Consider the following 20,099-nt stretch of genomic DNA (forward strand, 5'->3'; position numbering starts at 1 on the left):
AAGTTAGTTTGGTTTTATCACTGACATAATTTCAGTGTCTACCATCATTGATTACGGGTTGGGGACTCCAGCCTTCCTCAGGAACCAGTCGATTTCAGAAATAATCAAGACCGCCTTTTTCTTTGATTTCCCTCTGCTTGTAACTACAGACCTTTCTGCAGAAACAAAAAAATCCAGTTCTCAAGCCCCCCCCCCCTTTTTAATACCTTGTCAATTATAATGATTGTTGTGACACTAAAGCATTTGGTTTCCTCTTGAATCTTCAGCAGTCTGAAAAAAAGAAACCTCTTCATCTGGCCTTACTATCTCGTCCTCCTTCTTTTGACAATGAGTTGTCTGCGTACTCACTTGTGTGTGGTGACCGCTGCAGTGGCTGGCCTCACCCGTCAGGAATGTATGTATTGATTGAAACATTTGATCCATGTTGTGAATTTGTTGACCTTGTGTGATGATGACGACCTCAGTGTTCTACTGAATTTGCATTGCAATTTCCCATTTACCACGTGCACAAGGCCAGCTCTCAGTGGCTTTCAGGAGCTTGTTGTAAATAAAAAAAATATTAGAATGCAAAAAAAACAAACCCATGTCTTATGTTTTGTCCTTTTTCAGTTTTCATTCGTTACATTGTGTCCACGGGGAACCCATGGCTACTTGGTACAGTAGTTGACTGGCAGCTGTTCCACAAGAATATTAGAAATGATTTGGGACTGGAAGTGTGTACAGTGAAACTTTGTTGAGGACGTGACGGCCACAGAATACAGATGTATCACCATTTCATTGTGCAAGTCACCATGTATCACCATTTCATTGTGCCCTAGCACTGTGCAAGTTTACAGCTCAATAACAAACACGTACAGAGCTTCATCAGAACTCTAAACCTGTTGGTCCATCGTACAGAGCTTCAACAGAACTCTAAACCTGTTGGTCCGTTCACGTAGCTACACCATCGGCAGGACCAATGTGGCTCTTGTAGAGTTTTGTTAAAAGTAAATATAAGTAAATATATTGTAAATTACAGTTGAAATATCGTACAAAGTTCACTCCAAAGAACCATAGTTACACATTTCACAAAAATAAAGCTTAGCAGCCCCCTTTCCCAATCCCTTTCATTTTTAAACAGCCATCTAACTTCCAGGAGCTCGTTACAAGGCCAGGGAGCGCATTCAGGCAAAGCCTAGTCCGGCCTCTCTGTTTCAGGCTGCTGCCTCTGCTTTGCGGCCCACAAGTTCATGCTTAGGAGGTGGTGCTAGAGTTAGTGTCCGGCCAACACCCTCGTCGCCAACACCCCCCAGCTGATGTTGCAGAGACAAAAAGAAAAAAAAAAAACATGGCTCTCTGCGAGCCAAATGTCCAAGCCCAGGTAGTCTGGGTCCCAGCAAAGCCAAGTTGGGCTGAAAAGTCAACCCTGACTTTATTCTCAGTGGACCATAACCTGTGTATGTGCAAGCAGGGCAGGGCACACAGCGTCTTGGAGAATCCAGTGGTGTGAAGTTGGCCTGTCTGATTGTACAGTAGGTAGGTGTGTGTGTAGACACTCATAATGCTGCAGTCGCTGTGGTGATTTTGTGAATGTCCATAAGGTTGCGCTGCCGAGCTTTCTCGTTGGTGATGCTTTCCAGGTGCGACTTTGGGGCCCATCCTCGGTGTCTGTCCGACATGCGGGTTCCCTCCACCCACCCTGCATGAGAGAGGAGGGCAGAGATCAGCACTTCATGTGTTTGTGTGTGTGTTGTGTCTGCAGGTTACTCACTAGTTTTACTGTTAAGATCCCCAATACTAATACTTATACTAATGTTTTTAGTCATATTTGTATGTATATATATTTATAATATAAATTTGTATAAATGAGTAGCTGTGTCCAAACTTTTGACTGGTAGTGCACACACACACACACACGGGTTGCCAGTTAGATCCCCAACCAGTAGGAAAAATGTGGGTGGAGCACTTCTCTCCCATGCCCACATCCACGGCTGAGGTGCCCTTGAGCAAGGCACCTAACCCCTCACTGCTCCCCGAGTGCTGCTGTAGCAGGCAGCTCACTGCGCCAGGATTAGTGTGTGCTTCACCTCACTGTGTGTTCACTAATTCACGGATGGGATAAATGCAGAGACCAAATTCCTTGTATACACAAGTATACTTGGCCTAGAAACCTGATTTACATTTTTACATTTACATTCTGTCCACAGATTTCAGTGAACCCTAGGCTGATGATAGATAGATAGATAGATAGATAGATAGATAGATAGATACTTTATTGATCCCCAAGGGGAAATTCAAGTGTAGTCCAACTTACCGTCACTGCTCTCCTGATGGACCAATAGGACATCAGCTTTCTCCAGGCCGAGCTCATCTGGTTGCTGGGCCACCAAGGCACGTATGCACTGCATCTGAGGAAAATCTGTTTGCGTACGTGTGAGAGAGAAAGAACGTGATTAGAAACATTTAAATATTTGGGGTTTTGTCTTGTTAACAAGAGCCTACATGTTTCCCTAACATCTCTTTCTGGTTAGACAACTCTCTCTTTCAGGGCGCAGTCTCTCTGTGATGCTCTAGCCTTGATTAAACACCTAATGCTACTAATCACATGTCCTTCTGGGAGTCTGAAGCATCATCTGATCTGTTTGTGGCTGGCTGGCTGGCTGGAGGCCATATTCCCAATAAAACAGCAGGGGGCGCCACTCCCTCTGACTACAGTCACTTTAATTGAACCAGCTGAGCTGGCCTGGTTTACTTCCTGTGGAAGGAGCGCAGAGTGACACATACCCTGGGCTGCTGTGAAGTCCATCTCAGGGTGGGGGCTGGAAATGGCCGAGATCCAGCGCAACTTATCACTCCTACACACACACACACACACACACACACACACACACACACACACATACATGACAAAAAGTTTATCTATTAGTAAACAGGAAGCAAAGCCATCATGTGTTTCTTGTATCCCAGTGACTGCAGCAACTGGATCGGTGTGAGACTGACTGTAAGCATGGACTGGGATACAAAGTCATCATTTATACACTGAAATAAAACAAAATTAACAAAAACTAACAGCTTAGGTCACCTCTGTCACAAAGTCAATGTTAAAATATAGCTGCAAGCAGCAATGTGGGGGCCAAGCAGAAGGTTCAGCGGGCCAGATTTGCCATGTAACTCAATGCCGTTGCATCAGACATATAGCATTAAGCAGTCACAGCAAGTTCCATGCCAAACAACCCAAGATTGGCTGAGTTACAAGGTCAAGTTTCACATCAAAACATAACTGATTTTGTGTGGCTGAACCAGGGCTGAGTGTCACTGCCCCCTCACCCAGCCAGCCCACCGCCGCAATCGCCCCTGCCCGTCCCACCCCGCCCCACCCTTGCAGGCACGCTTTAGAATGAACTGGATGGAACCGGCTGTCATCAGTTTCACATCAAAAATAAAAGTTCAACTGAGATATGATCACATTTGCTGTTTTGCGGCTTCTCCGCAAATTTTGTTTGGCTGTTACAGGCCAATGCTTCTGTCAATTGTTCCAGAATTCAATGCACTCATCAGGCATGGTCTGAAGATGGTCTCTGCCAATTTTGGTGAGGATCAGCTGAAATTTGTGACCTGCCAAAACTTGTACGTGTTTTTGATTTAATCCAACATGGCGGCCGAATCAATTATGATGACATCACAAGTTGACCTGGGTCGGCTTAAGGAACTCCAACAGTATTACCAGAAACCACTAGTGCATTGTAATTCTAAGCACAACAGCAGCTACAGGCCAAAAGGCATGTTTCTTAATTGCAGTGCCCTCTAGAGGCCAAAGGTCACACAATTTCTTGAGCATCCCCCTGATTGGGTCCTGAGTCCATACAACAAGTTTGGCTTTGATACATGCAAGGGTTGCTGAGATATGATCTCACTTCCTGTTTCGATTGGATATTACGGGTGAACGGTTATAGTTCCGAAAACAAAACACCACAACTTTTGTGAGGCTTGGTCTGAAAATCATGTGTGTCAAGTTTGGTGACGATCGGACAAAATTTGTGACCTGTGAAGTTTTAGTTTCACTTTCACTAAAATCCAATATGGCGGAAAATCCATCATGGCAGAAAATGACGTCATAGGGTGCGTTGAACCTGGCTTGGTCCAAGGATTCCAAAGATACCTCATTTTTTTAAATCGGGCCAACTGGTCAGAAGTTACGTGCGTGAACGCACGTCCAACTTTGGTCTGTTGGTGGCGCTAGAGCGCTCGAGGTGCCGACTTGACACTTGGTGAAATTAATCATGGGACTGTGCCCAATTACTGTGCCAAATTTCATAACTTTTTAGCAGACGGTTGTATGGGCTGCCATAGACTTCAATGACAGAAGCGTAATAATAATAGGGAAGAAAACATAAGAAACACAATGGGTGCCTTCGCAGCTTTTCTGCTTGGCCCCCAAAAAACAACAACATCAAAAGTACATAGATAAACACACACATGAATGCACTCACTCATTCCCCTCCCTCACTTACAGTGTGCCTGTCCTCAGCAGCAGCATTTTCCTGGACAAGTAAAGGCGGAAGACGTTCTTCTTCAGCGAGTGGAGTTTGACCCGACAGTTTTCCGCGCGCAGCTCGGCCACGGGAGCATGATCAATCACAGTGAACCGCCCGCCCCTGGTACAGAATCAACAACAAGAAGCAGGTTAGGTGAGGTAACCTGACGAGCAGACCACACCACGGACGCTCTTTGCTCTGAAAAAACAAACCTGCTAAATTGAGAGGAGAGAACAATAAGGCCCTGAGTCACCTTGCTGCAGTTCACATTCTGCTGGGCTGTGCAGTAGCATGTGGGCAGACTTGTCCATGTGAATCATGGCAAACCAGTAGGAGTGGAGAGGCACTTCTACAAGCATGTTAATCCAAACCGTTTTTTTTTAACCGTTTTTTTCCCCTGCTGATCTACAGAGGTGTTATTCTTCAGACTCGACCTCAACTGACTCCTCCCAGTCTTCTGAATTCCATTAAAAACACAACAACAGGCCAATGAAGCAATCAGTGTACACGACAGTGGGGCTGGTAAGGATGGCTGTGGTTTGACTGAAGCCATGAGTCAAGTAAGGGATGTTCTGAGATAACCCCACTCCGGAATGTCTTTCGTCCAAACAGAAATTAAGAAATAGTTTAACTGTACCTAACTGTTGTATAATGCACAACCGCCTGTGCCCTAATCTGTGACAGCAACACACTAGTGCACTTCTCTCGTTCCTTTTCCCATGACAAGCAATGGTTTACAACTACAGTGATTCACAAAGACACAAATGATTAGTTTGTTTACGACATCTTGAATTTCCCCTGGGAATCAATAAAGTATCTATCTATCTATCTATCTAATTCACAAATAATGTTTACCGCTGTAGTTGTTTTGTTTGTGTGTGTCTGTGTGTGTGTGTTCCACTCACTCTTTGGGCAGGGAGAGCAGCAGGTAATCATTGAAGAGATGAATGTAGACACTACGCTCCGTCTCCTTCATGGAGAAATCCATCAGCTCTGTCACCATGCCCTCCCTGACCATCCGCCTGGACTGACTGATCAGTGGCAAGGTCTGACAAACAAACAATTAACAAAACAACATCAACACTATACTCTAAATGAGTAACCCACAACCACATATATCAACATTATGTCTTAACTTTCATTATAGCCCAAAATAGTTTTCAATTGTTTGATGGAAAAAAAAAAATCAAATCAGGTAATCAGATGTTTACAGAAGCAGTTTGTTTATTTCTCTTTCACTCGTTTTAGGACTCACCTTGCATTCAAAGTCCACCTTGGCGCTAAGAGATACCAGTGACTCAATACTCTTCATCTGTGTAATGCTATCATTGCTGTCCTGAATTATCTGCAACAAGGTGCATTCAGGAAGAGTGTTATTTGACAGGGTTAAAGAATTTTGGCCCTTTCAATTTCACACATTTCACCATTTCAATTTTGTTGAAATGGTGAAATGTGTGATTCTCACCTTCTCCAAAAGCTTCATGGCTTTAATGGCTTGCGCTTCGTCGTCTGACTTAGGAGCCGTTCTTTTCACAATATTCTAGAGGAAAAGAAATCAGAAGATCAGTACAAACACCGAAGAGATGCCAAGGACCTTCCCTGCGTTTCAAAGGAGGGCAGTCATACGGAGGAGAGAAGAGGTGGTGCTATGTGCAGGAGAAAGGTGGGTGTACCTGCACCAGGAGTTTGAGGCGGGTGATGCGCTGGAAGGGGAGGATCAGGAAGGAGCGGAGGGGCAGTCTCTGGCACACCGGGCTGCGCTCCAGCTTCTCCACACAGCGCTTGAAGCTCGGGTTCTCGTCCCTGACCAACGACACGAGAGAGAGGTAGCAGAACATTTTATACGAGTGAAGTTTGGGTTCTCGTCCCTGACCAACGACACGAGAGAGGTAACTAGTTGGGTATGCACACATCTAAACTCATTCTTCTCAGCTTTATTTAACTCTATGACATTAAACTGAGCATAGAGCAGAGATCCTCATTCTGCTGCTGTACTGTATGTGTGCCATCCTTCCCTGGTCCCAATACCACTAAGCACATCATTAGTGATCAACACATTTGCCATCCAAATACCACTGAGCACAGTGTTTGTGATTAACTCATTGAGTGCCAAAAACGTAATATTACGTTTTTCCTTCCCATGCGTTGCGTGCCAAAAACGTAATATTGCGTTTTTAGCTTTTTTTTTTTTTTTAAATTACGAAACTAGACACTCTAACACACATTATATGTGATTTTGGGAACTCTGTGATGAATGGAAATGAAATATATGACGATCGAAAACTCATGAAAACGCACAATCTGGACATTTTATCATTACTCGGTTGCCGCTTTGGGTCGAATCAGTGACGCATGCACATCATCTCAAAACCAGGCCATTTTCGTGGGTCTATCACTAGGTGGCAGTCTCGCCAGGTCTCTTAATATTTCATGAAAGACGTTATATCTTAGCCTAGAAATCTAGACGCGCCCCTAGCGGCAGCGAATTACATTTGCTGCCAGGGCTAGTCTAGCAACTCTCCGTTGGCTTGTGAGCTCCAGAAATCGAAACTTAATCAGGCCAATGAAATCGTGTATAGAGTCGTTAGGTGGGCTTAACATAATGATTGATGGCAGAGTTGCAACGGTTTGGCTTGAATTCCCTGCTACTTGAAAACAAATAAGATGGATGTTGCTGCTGGCGAACAGTGTGACACGAGTTAAGCTTTTATTAAGTTGGCAAACGTTTGAACTAGCCAACTAGCTCCGCTGGTGGGAAACGCATGGGACTCATAGCGCTGCCGCTGTCCTATTGCGTGCAGAGGGAATTTGAAAGACAACTGATTATCCCGCCCCTTGGACTGAGCACTGCAAACGGTGAGTGTCCAGACCCTACATTTTAATGTGAGTCTGGCTGTCAGGCTAGTTATAGCTCCATTTCTAGAAAAAAACAGCGATTTTGATGAAAACTAGCCACTGTTTAGCTTGGGATTTCTCAGGAACAGAGGCGTAGAAATACACAGTTTGCACCCACGGAGAGCTTAAAGTCTCACCTTTTAAACGAGCCATTGTATGTGTTCATAGCTATAACACAGAATATGCTGTGGCTGTACAAAAATCATCAACAATGGTCTAGATTGCTGGCACTCTAGGACAAAGCTTCCGAAAACAGCTTGGCATTCAATGAGTTAAAGGAGAATTCCGGTGTGATATTGACCTAAAGTGTATTGAAACATGATACCGAGTGTGAACGTATGTCTCATAGCCCATCTCGGCTTGTCCCCTGCACTCCAAAATCTGGCGCTAGTTAGCCGATGCTACCAACAGCTTTTTCAATAGTGGTTACAAAATTAATTCAGTGGAAATGCATGGATTCCAGTTTCTTCCAGTAGCAGCAACTGGAATCCATGCATTTCCCCTAAATTATTTTTGGAATCTGATCCCTTATCATACCTGTTCATTCTTACTCATTGCTCGACTTATCGTGACTAAATTCAAGATGGCTGCAAACGCTAAACTTCGTGAAGATACTGTCTGTATAAATCGTCTTGTAAGTAAACTACCAGTGCTTTTTCAAAGTTCTCAATGTCTCGTTTTAAATGTCAGGGCCCTCGGAAGTCTACCAATGAAGTGTGGAGATACATTGAGCCTCGTAAATGGGTGTAAAACAGTGATTTATTTGCATGGCTAGCCCGATGCCGAAGCACCACTATTGAAAAAGCTGTTGGTAGCATTGGCTAACTAGCGCCAGATTTTGGAGTACAGGGGACAAGCCGAGATGGGCTATGAGACATACGTTCACACTCGGTATCATGTTTCAATACACTTTAGGTCAATATCACACCGGAATTCTCCTTTAACACAACCTGATTCAAGGTTAGAGAGAATAGAACATTTGAGTGGGTGTGGGTGTGGCGGGGGTGGTGTTGTGGTGTGTGTGTGTGTGTGTTAATGAGGCGGGCTTGAGAAGCACTGCATGGGCAGATTTTGGTTACTTTTGGTAACGTGTTAGAGGTACAGTAGGTGGACGTCAGTGAGAATCGATGTAAGCGCCGCCGGAGCAGACGTGCAGTACTCACATGAGGCGCTGGTAGGTCTTGTCCTGGTACGACTGGTTGGTGAGGTACGGCACATACACCATGCGGAACATCTGGCAGTGCCGCGTGATGATGTCACACACGTCAAAGTGCAGCGTGTTGTTCTCCACCCGCTCCTCCAGCTTGGTCAGGAAACTGCACGTCACCATGGAAACGAAGAAACGTCAAACAAATCAGCACATTGTGCGAGGGGTGTAAGCTTATCAATATTTGTGCAAACTCACTGAAGGCATGGGTGAATTGACCATTTTATTGATTTCACTTCATTCTTATTTGGTGGAGGAGATTAACAGCCACTCACACAAAAGAACACAATGTGATTCAGCAACGCAAACAGCTCCTCTCAGACCTTGGGTCTGGCTCAATGGAGGAGATGAAAGGTTATCCAAGATCAACAGAAAATTGATTTTCCTTTCACCATAATATGATCTCGTTAGTACATTAGCACACACAGTAACTCAGAAATCAGTAGCACACAGCAGGAGGGGGATCATTAACACATAGTGCCCAAGGTCTGATCCTCTCAATCCAGATCAAATCAAATTAAATCAATTTTATTTATATAGCACATTTCATGTGACAAGCACAGACCCAATGTGCTCCAAAATAAAGGGACACAACCAACAAAACATGACCAAACAATAAAGATTAGATTCACATAAAAAAATGGACATTAAAATACATATAATAACAAGTGAATAAAAGTGAATTAAAAAATGGAAAATAATTTTAAAATAATTAAATGATCAATAATAATAAATAATAAAAAATATTTTAAAAAAAGAAATTATAATTAAACAATTAAATTACTTAAACCGTGGCCTACTGGTTAGCGCTTCGGACTTGTAACCGGAGGGTTGCCGGTTCGAATCTTGACCAGTAGGCACGACTGAAGTGCCCTTGAGCAAGGCACCTAACCCCTCACTGCTCCCCGAGCGCCGCTGTTGTTGCAGGCAGGCTCTGCGCCGGGATTAGTGTGTGCTTCACCTCACTGTGTGTTCACTGTGTGCTGAGTGTGTTTCACTAATTCACGGATTGGGATAAATGCAGAAACCAAATTTCCCCTCACAGGATCAAAAGAGTATACTTATACTTTATACCTATAAGCCTACTTAAAAGCTTGTGAGAATACGTTTTTAATCTGATTTTAAAAGAATACACTGTTGGAGCAGTCTCTAGTTCAGTTCCAGAGAGTGGGGGCAAGGTACTTCATTCTTGGTATTGCAAGGAGCCCTTTACCTGAGGATCTTAGGGATCTGACAAACTATGATGTGCTTCACTTACCTATGACTGACGGCCCGGACATCAACGAGTCGAGAGAAGAGCCAGTTCCGGTCCTGGCCTGTGAGAAAGCTCTCCAGGTCTTTGCACTTGACAAAGTGCTCGACCACAATGTCAAGACTGCGGCTGTAGGAGGCCTCGCTGGTCACCACCTCAAATCGGACCTGTCAGTCACAGCATGTGGTAGGGTGAGATCATGTCCAAACACAAAAACAAACCACTCAACACTAACACCCCCCAATTACCCAGGATCCCAGCACATTTGCTCACACGTTAAAAATATTACGGGAGCGCAAACTACTCCCCTCTTCCTCCTTCTCCTTCTCCCAACTGGCACCTAAACTCCTCCAGTATTCATGTGGTTGTAAAAGTAGTATTTATTGTTATCCTAAGGTGGCACCTAAACTCCTCCAGTATTCATGTGGTTGTAAAAGTAGTATTTATTGTTATCCTAAGGTCTCCTTTGCAATGTAGCTTGAATGTTAGTCCTCATTTGAAACTCGCTTTGGATAAAAACGTCATCTAAATTTGCTTGTGCCTATAGGACCCTAGTGTAAAGAGGCACTGCTGCTCCTTAACTGTGGTGTTCTTGACCAAATCAGCCCGGTAGAGAAAGTTTTATGTAACATCTGGGGACTACGGTTCCCCTAAGACCTTTAAAAAAGAACACATTCCTCAAATGCCCATAAATACCAATGCACACTTATGTCCATCCACATCCATGGTTGAAGAGGGGGTTGATGGGAAATGTAGTTTTGTACCTCCTGCAGCCTCCTCTGGTCTTCGCTCATCTCCTCCAGCTCAATGCTGTTCCTGACGCTGGGCAGCTCCTGCCAAAGGGACTGCGTCTGGCTGGAGATGGACACTCGGGGCGACGGGGGCCGGGGGGGCAGTTGGGGCACGGTCAGCGTGGACGCCCCGCCGGAGAGGGCGCCTGATGAGGGGAGGGGGTGCGGGAGGGGCGGTATGGGGGGCAGGGGCCGCTGGGCAGGGCTGGGCTGGACGGCGGCGGCCGCGGGCGCGCATGGTGATGCCGGGTGGGTGGGGAGCGTGTCGGCATCAGACTGCCGCAGGATCTCCCGGTTCAACACCACCTCGCTGTACTGCTGGTAGAGCTGGGAGTCTGAGAGGAGGGAAGAGAAAAGGGAAAACACTGAAGCATGTCACTGGCAAATCTACAAATAAGTACAAACGAACGTTAAGCGAACGTTAAGCGAAAAAACGAAGGAGAGGCAAAGACAAAGTTTGGGGGATGTTGGGAGTTGCACAACAAGAAAACTTCACCTAAAACAAAATAAAATTGCACTTCCAAAGTAGAGCAAAAGGGATGTCATTAGACAAATTCCTCCCCCTGCGTACTTGTTTGAAATGATAAATAAGCAACAGCAGCTGTTTTTTTCCACAGGCATTGGGCTGCCTGCCGTAACCTGTCCAAAGGCCCCGAGCAGTTTTTCAGAAAGCAGCTTGCGTCTCACCATGCTGTGGCTGAGCCCACACTCTTCCACAGAAAATCCTGCTTCCTTATACAGAATTGGGCTCAATAACAGTGGGCCTCCAGTGCATTTAGTAACCGCTGATTAGTTATTGTAATTGGTGGTTCTGGACTGCAGGAAACAAGTGACACAGGTGGAAAAGGGGAAGTGATGCGGGGGGGGGGGGGGGCACCTACTGAAGAATTTAGAGTTCCTTTTCTTCGTCGTCCTCCCAATGGAGTCCACCACTTTCCTGAGGGGGTGAGGAGAAAGAGGAAAGAATGTGTGTGTATGTGTGTGTGAGACAGAGAGAGAGAGAGAGAGAGAGAAAGAAAGAAAGAAAGAAAGAGAGAGAGAGAGAGAGAGACATGTATGAAGAAAAACAAAATGTATGTTAAAGGTCAATGCTGAAATCTTTTTACGTGCTCTTGTTATAAAAGCCTAAAGCCCGCACCAGATGGTACAGGAATTGCTGATGTTATCTAAACACATGCGCCTGTTACAGGCAGGCAAAAGCTCCATGCCCTCCATGTTCAGGAATGCACAGGACACACTAAGTCACACACAAGCGGAACCCTTCAGTGGGAGGAGTGCTTTACAGCCTGTTGCTGGAAATGGAACACCTTATTTCCCGTTAACCGTTGCTCTATTCATATTTTTAGAAAGTCATACAGTTTAATGACACAGTGACCCGAAATGATACAGTTACTTTATCATTATACATTAATTTCAGATACATTTTGAGAAACATTAATTTAAGGTAAAGTTCTTCTCATCTTTGAACAAGCTTGCCTGACTTGTATTGATTGACAAGAGGTGTCTTCAGTAGTTTTTCTTACCTTAGTTCTACCTCGTTCCAGCTGAATCGCATGTCATCGTTTTCCTCCTCTGTAAAGGTGCACACACAGACACATGGGTACTCAGTGTTACAAGTCAGGACAACTCCCATACAGTTCACACATTCATGATCCAGTTATCACACGTTCATGTAGTGACACTTATATACACACAGTAAGGCTGACAAGGATTTCTCCTCCATGTAAGTGTCTCATAGACACATAGTGCCAGCAGACAAGATTATCATCACGCCAGAGAGTCACACATGCATAGTGTTGGACATATAAAGGAGCAAATAACAGTATATGGTCACACTCACACACAAATACACAGAAAAGAAGAATGCGGTTAGCCACAGGTGCAGGTAAAAGTGAAATAAATACATGCGTGTGTACTAACTCACACAGAAAACCAGACCACATCCCTCGACCCAGAATACAGCGTGAAGCAGAGCAACACCATCACGGCTCAGAAACAAGCACGAGGCAAGACTGTTATGAGCCCCAGTTCTGTCTATCTTTCTCTCTTGCTGTGTGTGTGTGTGTGCGCGTTTTGTCCAAACCTCCGGTTAAACTGTTTAAAAGGCTCCATGCCTCTCTGATCTGGGGTATTCCGAGAAGAGCTTCCATTCAGTTCGAGTCTGAGTGCGTGTGAGCTACTCTACACCTGCCTGTCGCGATCCTCCTCTCTGACTTCACAGCCACGCACAAGAAACAAACTACGCCTCCCACCACAGGGAATTCCAGCCTTACTCAATCCAACTATGTGAGACTGTCTAGAAAATATCCTCTTTCGCAACAGCATACACCTACATTATTTCAACTAACCCTTACTGTGGCAGGACACACAATTAAAATATAGACAATAAACAACATGCAACTTTATAGTTATGCAACGGTGGTCACTTTTACTTGGTAGATGATTACTGTCCAGACTTTATGGCCTCAGCCTTATGAGGCCAAGTGAGATTTGTTAACTGCCTTATAAACTGGACCCCTCTCTGCTACCGGTCAGTCTAGTTTGGAGACAGTGACAGACTTGTATTGCTTACTGCCACTTTCCGTCCTGACACCTTAGCCTACATATGTTTTGTCTCAGTTGCTTACACAATATTACCAGGCTTATCTGCTTATAAACTCAAAACCATAACACCATCTAGCTCTGTGGTTCAGGTCAAAACACTGCGCAAAATTGCCTAAACATGGCCAAGACTCCAGTTAGCATGTAACCAGTTAACATGTTAGCATGTTGACTGTTATCATTGGCAACCTAGCGAGTGGTGTCAGACAGTGCATCCTCTTTGGGTAGTAGCTCATTGGTGTTGGAGCAAAAACATAATGCTCCAACTGGAACTGGCTTCTCATGATGTGGCCTGTGCTCCAAGCCAGACTCGACCACAGGGCCTCATGAGATCAACCAATTTGCTACAAAGCACATGCAGATCTGACCATCGAAACCGTGAAAAAGCTGACCAGATCAGTGACCTCAGAATTGACCCCCCCCCCCCCACCGACATACAGCAACTGATAAAGCACTCGCTGTTTAAAGTCCATCTGTCTTACCTGAGGCGAACACTCTGGTCCTGCGGTCTCTACTCACTTCTCCTCCTTCTCCTTCCTCCTCCTCCTCCTCTTCCTCCTCCTCTCGTCTCTCTTTCTTCTCCGTCTTGCGGATCCCCCTCCTCCTCAGCCGCGCTTCTGTGCCCAGATCCCGAAAGCTGTTGGTGCTCAGTATCACACATTTCTCCCCCTTCTTAATCTCCGCCACGCCCCCCTCCCTCCCCCCCTCCCCCTGCCACTGCCACTGCCACTGCCACGGCCTCCCTCTCCACGGACGAGTCACGGGACTGTGACGGCGCCTCGGTCGACTTTGCTTCGGAGTCGGTGTTTGCCTCTTGCCCCGACCCCTCTCCTTCCCCTGCACCCACCTCTTCCTCTCGTGCCTTTTTATCTTCCTCCACCTCTATGTGTATGTGTGTGCTCGCCCCTGTCTGTGTGTCAGTCTCCACAGCCATCTCGCGCGTGTCACTCTCCCCATGCAGCTCTGCCTCCATGTCCGCATGCACGTCGACGTGTGTTAAACTCCCAGCATGCACCACACTACCTCTCGGCTCCTCCCAGCGTGCCAGTTCTTTCTCCTCCTCCTCCTCCTCACCTAGCGGCGGCTGTGGCTCAGAGTCTGAGTCCCGTGCTTCTAGTCTCTTCTGGACTGTGACGTAGACTGGCATCGGCATCGGCCCCGGTGCCGGTAGGCCCTCGGACGCCTGGTTTGGATCGGCGGGCCTCTTAGTCCGAGCCTCGGACGCCCCCTCTAACCCTGGGTCATCGGTGTAGCCGAGGATCTCTCGCACCACGCTCTTGGCCCACTTGAGGTGCGGCGCCTGGGAGTGGCGCTTCATCTCCTGCGCTGTAGCCCAGATCTCTCCATCCCCACTGGGCTGCTCCGCGGTGGGTCCCACTTCCTGTCTCCCGTCTTTTATAACGGCGTACCCATAATCCTCCAGCCCACCAGGCTCGTCTGTGCCCACAGGTGGGTGTGCAGTGGGCTCTGGGGAGGAGTTTGCGTTGATTTGGTCATCTGACGATGCGGTCACCTCCTCCTGCACATGCTCATTAGAGAGTGATTGTCTCTCCGGCTCCTTCTCTGCGTCTTGCGTGTTTGGTGATTCGGCCCCATCATCCTGATCTCTGTCTTTGGACAGAGTGGGTTCCTGTTTGGGTGTTCCGTCCCCAGTGAGGTCAAGAGACCTACGGTTGTTGTACTTGAGTTTAGAGTAGTCAGTCCGAACAGCAGGCATTGATTCGAGGTTATCCAGATCAAGGTAGGCCCTTCGACTGTGCAACTCTTTTCTGGGCAGTTTGTTCCCAACCACACAGAAGACGGTGCCAGCCTTGTCTCTGTCTGACGTTGTCCTCGTGACGTCCCCTGTCTCTCCCCCTCTCTGTCTCTCATGACCTCTCTGCGACTGCCTGGTGGCATCATCTCGAACCCCGCCATCCCAGAATTCCTTGCAGTCCTCGAAATTGTCCTCCTCCTCCTCCCCTCCGCTAGAGACGGTCACAAAGCCGTCCTCCACAGAAGGCGACGTCCGCCACACGCCCAGTACCTCTCCGTCGCTCAGCCCTTCGCTCCCCTCCTCCCTCTCTCGGTCGCTCTCCTCCGTTACATTGGCCTCCCTCTCGTCCGTGCTCCCTGACTCGGAGCCCCCTCCCTCCTCAGGCCCACCCCCATCTCGGCCGCGGTTCCCTGCAAACTCTTCGGCTCTCTCCAGCATGCGGTACTTGTCCTGCAGGCCCTGGCTAGCCGCCTCTGGCTCTCTGGCTGCCGCCTCCCTCATGCTCACGAGCAGCTCCTCCTCTTGCGAAGACTCCCGCGAGGCTCTTGTTCTCTCGGAGCCTGGCACCAGCCACATTCTCCTCATGGTCCTCCCCTCTGGCCTCTCGCCTGCCCGCTCGTCCCGGTCAGCTCCCATCTTGTCCATTTCATTCTTTTTCTCTCTCTCATCTTGACCGGTCACACTCCTCCTCTCTCCCTCCTGTGCCGTCGTGTCCTGGCTCTCAGGCCTCTTGTGTTCTCCCTGGACTGGCTCTCTTGGCCTCCTCCTCTCTCGCTCTGGAGTGCCCTCCTGTCCGGTCTCTCGGCCTTCGTTGCTGTCCCTTGCTCCTCTCCTCCGGCGCTCGTTCTCCAGGTCACTCCCGCCTGACATCCACTCCCCACTGCTTGAGGCCCGTGACTGCACCCTGAGCTCCCCACTGCTTGAGGCCCGTGACTGCACCCTGAGCTCCCCACTGCTTGAGGCCCATGACTGAGCCCTGAGCTGGTCACTGCTCGGCTGGGTTCTAAACTGGGCACTCCTTGGTGATGGACTCCCTCCGTCCTCCCCTTCCCTTGCCCTCTCTCTCGGTCTCCTCTGCTCCCTCTCCCTCTCTGCAGGGCGCTCGCCCTCTCTGCGTCGGCCCACGTTTTCATCTCGTGGGTACGGTCGGCCACCTTCCCTCTCTCTGCCACTCCTGTCATCCCTCCCCCTGCGCAGTGTGTCACTAAATTCATCCCTCCGCTTGTCCACAGCTCTGTCTGTGTCCCTCCCGCGCCCCCTCGGTCTGTCCCGCTCGTACCCGTCCCTCCCTCGCCCCCTCGGTCTGTCCCGCTCGTAATACCCGTCCCTATTTCTGCCTGTTTCTCTCTCTCTCTCCCTCTCTCTATCTCTCTGTCTCTCTCTTTCTCTCCTCTCATCTCCTTCGTTGTCTCCCTCGCTCCTGCTGTGCTTGTGTTGCAGAGTCGCTGTGTATTCCACTCTTGCCCTAACGTTCCCTCTATTGCCCCCATCACTCTCTCCCTCGCTCCTTGCATCCCTCCGTCCCTCTCTCATGTACTCCTTCCCGTCCTTGTTACCCCCTCTTGGCCTGTCCACCCCTCTCTCTTCCTCCGTCGCTCTCTGTCGTCGGGGAGAGTAAGAGCGATTTGCTCGGTCACTCGCTCTTGGTCTTCCTCTCTCTCGTTCCATCTCCCGTGGTCCACGTGGGTCATTGCCCTCGGGGTTGCGCTCACGCCTCCTCTCTTGGCCGCTGGGGTCATATGCCCTCACTTGCTCCCTCTCCAAGCTTCTCTGCACGTTCTGCTTCCAGTCCTCTATCAGCTGCCCTCTCTCCCTCTTCCTCCGCCTCTCCTCCTCCCGGTACCTCTGGATGTCCTTGTCCCTCCTCTGGGCCATCTCTCGGTCACTTTCTCTGCTGCGGTCCCCTCCACGCCCTGTCCTTGCCTGGCGCTCTTGGCTTGTGCCTGTGCCCCTCTCCACCTCCCAGTCTCTCCTCTTCCTCTCGTGCTCCGGGATGATGTTGGCTCTTCTGTCTGGCTCTCGGCTGGGCTTCCTCATCCTGGGGAAGGTGTCTCCTTTCGCCCTCTCTCCCTCCAAGTCCACCACTGGGCCTGACTCCAGCATGGACAGCAATCTGCCGTTGGGACGCTTGGGTGTCTCTTGCTCTCTGCGTCGGTCTCTCTCTGCCTCTCCCCCTCGTCCTTTGAAGGTGGTGAAGCTCAGCTCTCTCTCTCGGGTCCAGCCCCGGGCGTCTGGTTCTGGGTCCCTTGGCCTTTCGCTTGCCCGGCGTGTGGCGTGTGGGCTGACATCGTGTCCACCCCGCTCTGCTGTTCGCAGCGTGTCCGCGTGAGTCAAGTTGGTGCGTCTGGTTTCCATGGCTACATACTTTCCTTAAACCTGTGGTGGCAGAAAAGCATGCCATTAATTAACTGCTTTTTCTCAGGTCAAGCCATAAGAAGAACACCTTCTTATTGCATTTGACTCAACAAAATGAAGAACATCCTTCTTATTGCATTTGGCTCAACAAAATGGTGACAAAATGACAGGGAGCTCCATGTCCTTTAGAGATGTATTAATGTTTTAAATGAGTCTTAAGATCATTCAGTTTGCAGCTGAAATGTGGCCAAAGGATATTTTTCCCACTCTCGACAGGACATCTTTCTTACCATCAGCTAAAGGCATGTGCCTTGCAAGGAAAACTGCACTGTCTGTTATGCTTTCCTAGCCAAAAAATGCCATGGCATGGAACTTTTATGAAAACAGTGACTACATCATGCAACAACTTTGTGGATTATAGGCAAAATGCAAATTGACACATTTTCTGGCTAATGGGGCTTATTTAAATGACTGATATAAGTCAAACTTTTAATAGCAAAAATAATTTTAAACAAAATATGAGAAGCCGGATAACAGACCACCAAGCTGCAAGAGCCTCAACTTGTGCATGGTAAATGAACTATAAGACCTGCATACCTGCATATGACATAATTTCCTATCACATACCAAACTGATGTTAAGGATAAATTCACTGCATAGATTTCTAACACTGTCTTTCCAGTTCAGTTTTGTGTATTCACACAAGTTCACTGAATTCATTCTCCCTCCCATTCAACAAATCCCCTCAACAATGTGAAAGGAACAGTCCTAAAATGGCTGTTGAACTGCAAATGACTTTTTTCTCTAAATATGCTTGCAAGTGAAGAATGCAAGCGGTAATACACAGGGCCTAACAGGGGGAGAGAGAGAGAGAGAGAGAGAGGGAGAGAGAGAGAGAGAAGGAGACTATTACAACATGGTGGACTGACACCCAACTTGGTGAATCACAGGAAACAGACATGCATGACCAGATTTTGTCACATTAAACCACTTTAAACAGGAAAAAGGGTCACTGAGTGTGAAAGCCACACTCACTGGTCATTAATGACAGCAGCAAATCTCAGTGTCACCACTGGTAACCTGATAGTTGTGGTAACCGATAGTTGTGGACAGTATGTGTAATTTAGTGGTTAGTAGAGGTAGAGGGGGGGGGAAAGGCAGTCTAGCTGAGCAGAGAACTCACCTGAGTTTGGTATTTGGGGAGATCACGTCTCTCCCCCACCGCTGTGTCGCTCCTCTGTCTCAGAAGATTTCTCAGAGGCTAGCAGGAGTTGCACAATACACACACATTCCACATATCTGTCTTGCTTTCCGCAGTGAGTGCTCAAAGGCCAGCCTCTCGTCTCCACGCCAAGGTGCGTTTGCCTGTTTCGTTCGAAACTTTCATCCAGTGCCTTGCCCAAGCCAAGACTTGTTTGCACAAATTCTAACTCCAAAGAAACAAATGTTTAGACCACCACAAGAGTCTCTCCCCCCTCCGTTCCTCTGTTCCTCCCTTTTCTCTCTCACTCTCTCTCTTCTCTTTTTTCTCCCTTTCGGTTTGGCCCCCTCCTACCTCCCTCCTCAAATTCCCAAACAAGTCTGAACAGATTGACACTTATCTCACCCCTCCTCTCCTTGCTTCTCTCTCTCTCTCTCTCTCTCTCTCCTTCTCTGTCTCTCTCTCTCTCTCTCTCTCTCCGCTCAGTATTGTTTCACAGTCGAGTACATCTCATCGTGAAGGCAGTTTTCTTTAAACAGTCTCCCCCTCCTCCTCTCTCCACTCGACCCTGTGGTGTTTAGTTAGTGTTGATCTGAGATTGCGCCAGAGCTCTCTCTCTCTCTCTCTTTCTCTCTGTTGCTCCCTTTCTGCGTTAGTCCTGGTTGTTCACTCTCACACTGAAACAGGAAGACTACCTCTTCTTTGTCCAACACTGTGATTGGCTGCTGAAAATGTCTTGGGTGTGTCTCCAAGCTCAGACAGGTAAAGGCAGTATGTGGATCTGTATCTGGTGTGCTGTTTGAAAGAGGGGGAGGGGAGGCATAGCCTGTCACACATATGGGTTAACACACACACACACAGTGACCCTGCCTGCAGCCAGAAGGTAATAAAACACTAACAGCATTCTCAGAAAAACACATTCTGGGAAAAAAAACTGGGAGTCCTCAGATTTAAGATAATAAGACTCTTTCCCCAAGCTGGGCTTGGACAAGCAATATAGCACACAGACCTTAGTAGGCATTGTGAGTCATGCCTCTTAGGGTAAATTCTTCCTTTGAACTTTCTCAATTTATCAGTCAGGATGTGGAACAGAGAAAAAATACTTAATCCCTGACGACTGACAGTGTAATTTAATAGGCAATCATGTGATGTAACCATTAGCCTTAAAATAGTCTACATTATGAAATGTGCCTGGATTTATTTTGCAATGTAGCTTTTAGTGTATTTGTAAATATAAATCCTGAAAAGGCAACCCTGTCATAACATCAGTTTTAAACCAAGAAAGAGGCAGAGAAAAAAATGAAATAACAAAAAAACATATTTAAACTGGGCGGAACTGGTTTAAGCCAGATATGTGTTGAAGCAATCAGGTCCTACTTCTCATTCCCATACAAAAGGGTGTTCAGCTGTGAGTGGTGAGCTCGCACCATATCAAAGGGTGGCAGACACACCTAATGGCCTCCTTACACCAAACAACTTTGACAAGATTTGGGAAAGATTCTTAAAAGAGTCTTTTAACTAATGCCC

The 20,099-nt window shown here is 47.4% G+C and overlaps 1 protein-coding gene across 3 annotated transcripts; it reads right to left on the reverse strand.

Annotated features, from left to right (window-relative positions):
• Positions 1-565: 565 nt before the first annotated feature.
• On the reverse strand, positions 566-19,301 carry arhgef5 (Rho guanine nucleotide exchange factor (GEF) 5). 3 transcript variants are annotated; one of them, XM_042108091.1, is made up of 16 exons: positions 18,555-19,300; positions 16,302-17,392; positions 14,335-16,262; positions 12,183-12,231; positions 11,541-11,596; positions 10,633-10,994; positions 9,875-10,035; positions 8,573-8,725; positions 6,188-6,317; positions 5,980-6,054; positions 5,770-5,859; positions 5,420-5,562; positions 4,491-4,634; positions 2,764-2,834; positions 2,294-2,398; positions 566-1,678 (listed from the first exon to the last, which is right to left on the reverse strand). In XM_042108091.1, the coding sequence occupies exons 2-16, from the start codon at positions 17,369-17,371 to the stop codon at positions 1,536-1,538; spliced, it is 4,680 nt and encodes a 1,559-aa protein (XP_041964025.1). In that variant the 5' UTR covers positions 17,372-17,392; positions 18,555-19,300; the 3' UTR covers positions 566-1,535. The 3 variants fall into 3 exon arrangements, with proteins under 3 accessions (XP_041964025.1, XP_041964024.1, XP_041964026.1); XM_042108090.1 differs by having other exon boundaries at positions 14,335-17,392; positions 18,555-19,301; XM_042108092.1 differs by having other exon boundaries at positions 714-1,678; positions 14,335-16,385; positions 18,993-19,031.
• Between the last annotated feature and the right edge of the window lie 798 nt (positions 19,302-20,099).

Source organism: Alosa sapidissima, chromosome 10, assembly GCF_018492685.1.
Source record: "Alosa sapidissima isolate fAloSap1 chromosome 10, fAloSap1.pri, whole genome shotgun sequence".
Lineage (NCBI taxonomy): Eukaryota > Metazoa > Chordata > Actinopteri > Clupeiformes > Clupeidae > Alosa > Alosa sapidissima.

Bases quoted from the DNA above. Each gene is read 5' to 3' on its own strand.
- arhgef5 (XM_042108090.1), bottom strand. From the start codon at position 17,371: ATGGAAACCAGACGCACCAACTTGACTCACGCGGACACGCTGCGAACA. The intron at 10,036-10,632 runs GTACAAAACTAC...TGTGACTGACAG, and splicing joins ACCAGAGGAGGCTGCAGGAG to GTCCGATTTGAGGTGGTGAC. The intron at 2,835-4,490 runs GTAAGTGAGGGA...GTGTGTGTGTAG, and splicing joins CTGCTGAGGACAGGCACACT to GAGTGATAAGTTGCGCTGGA.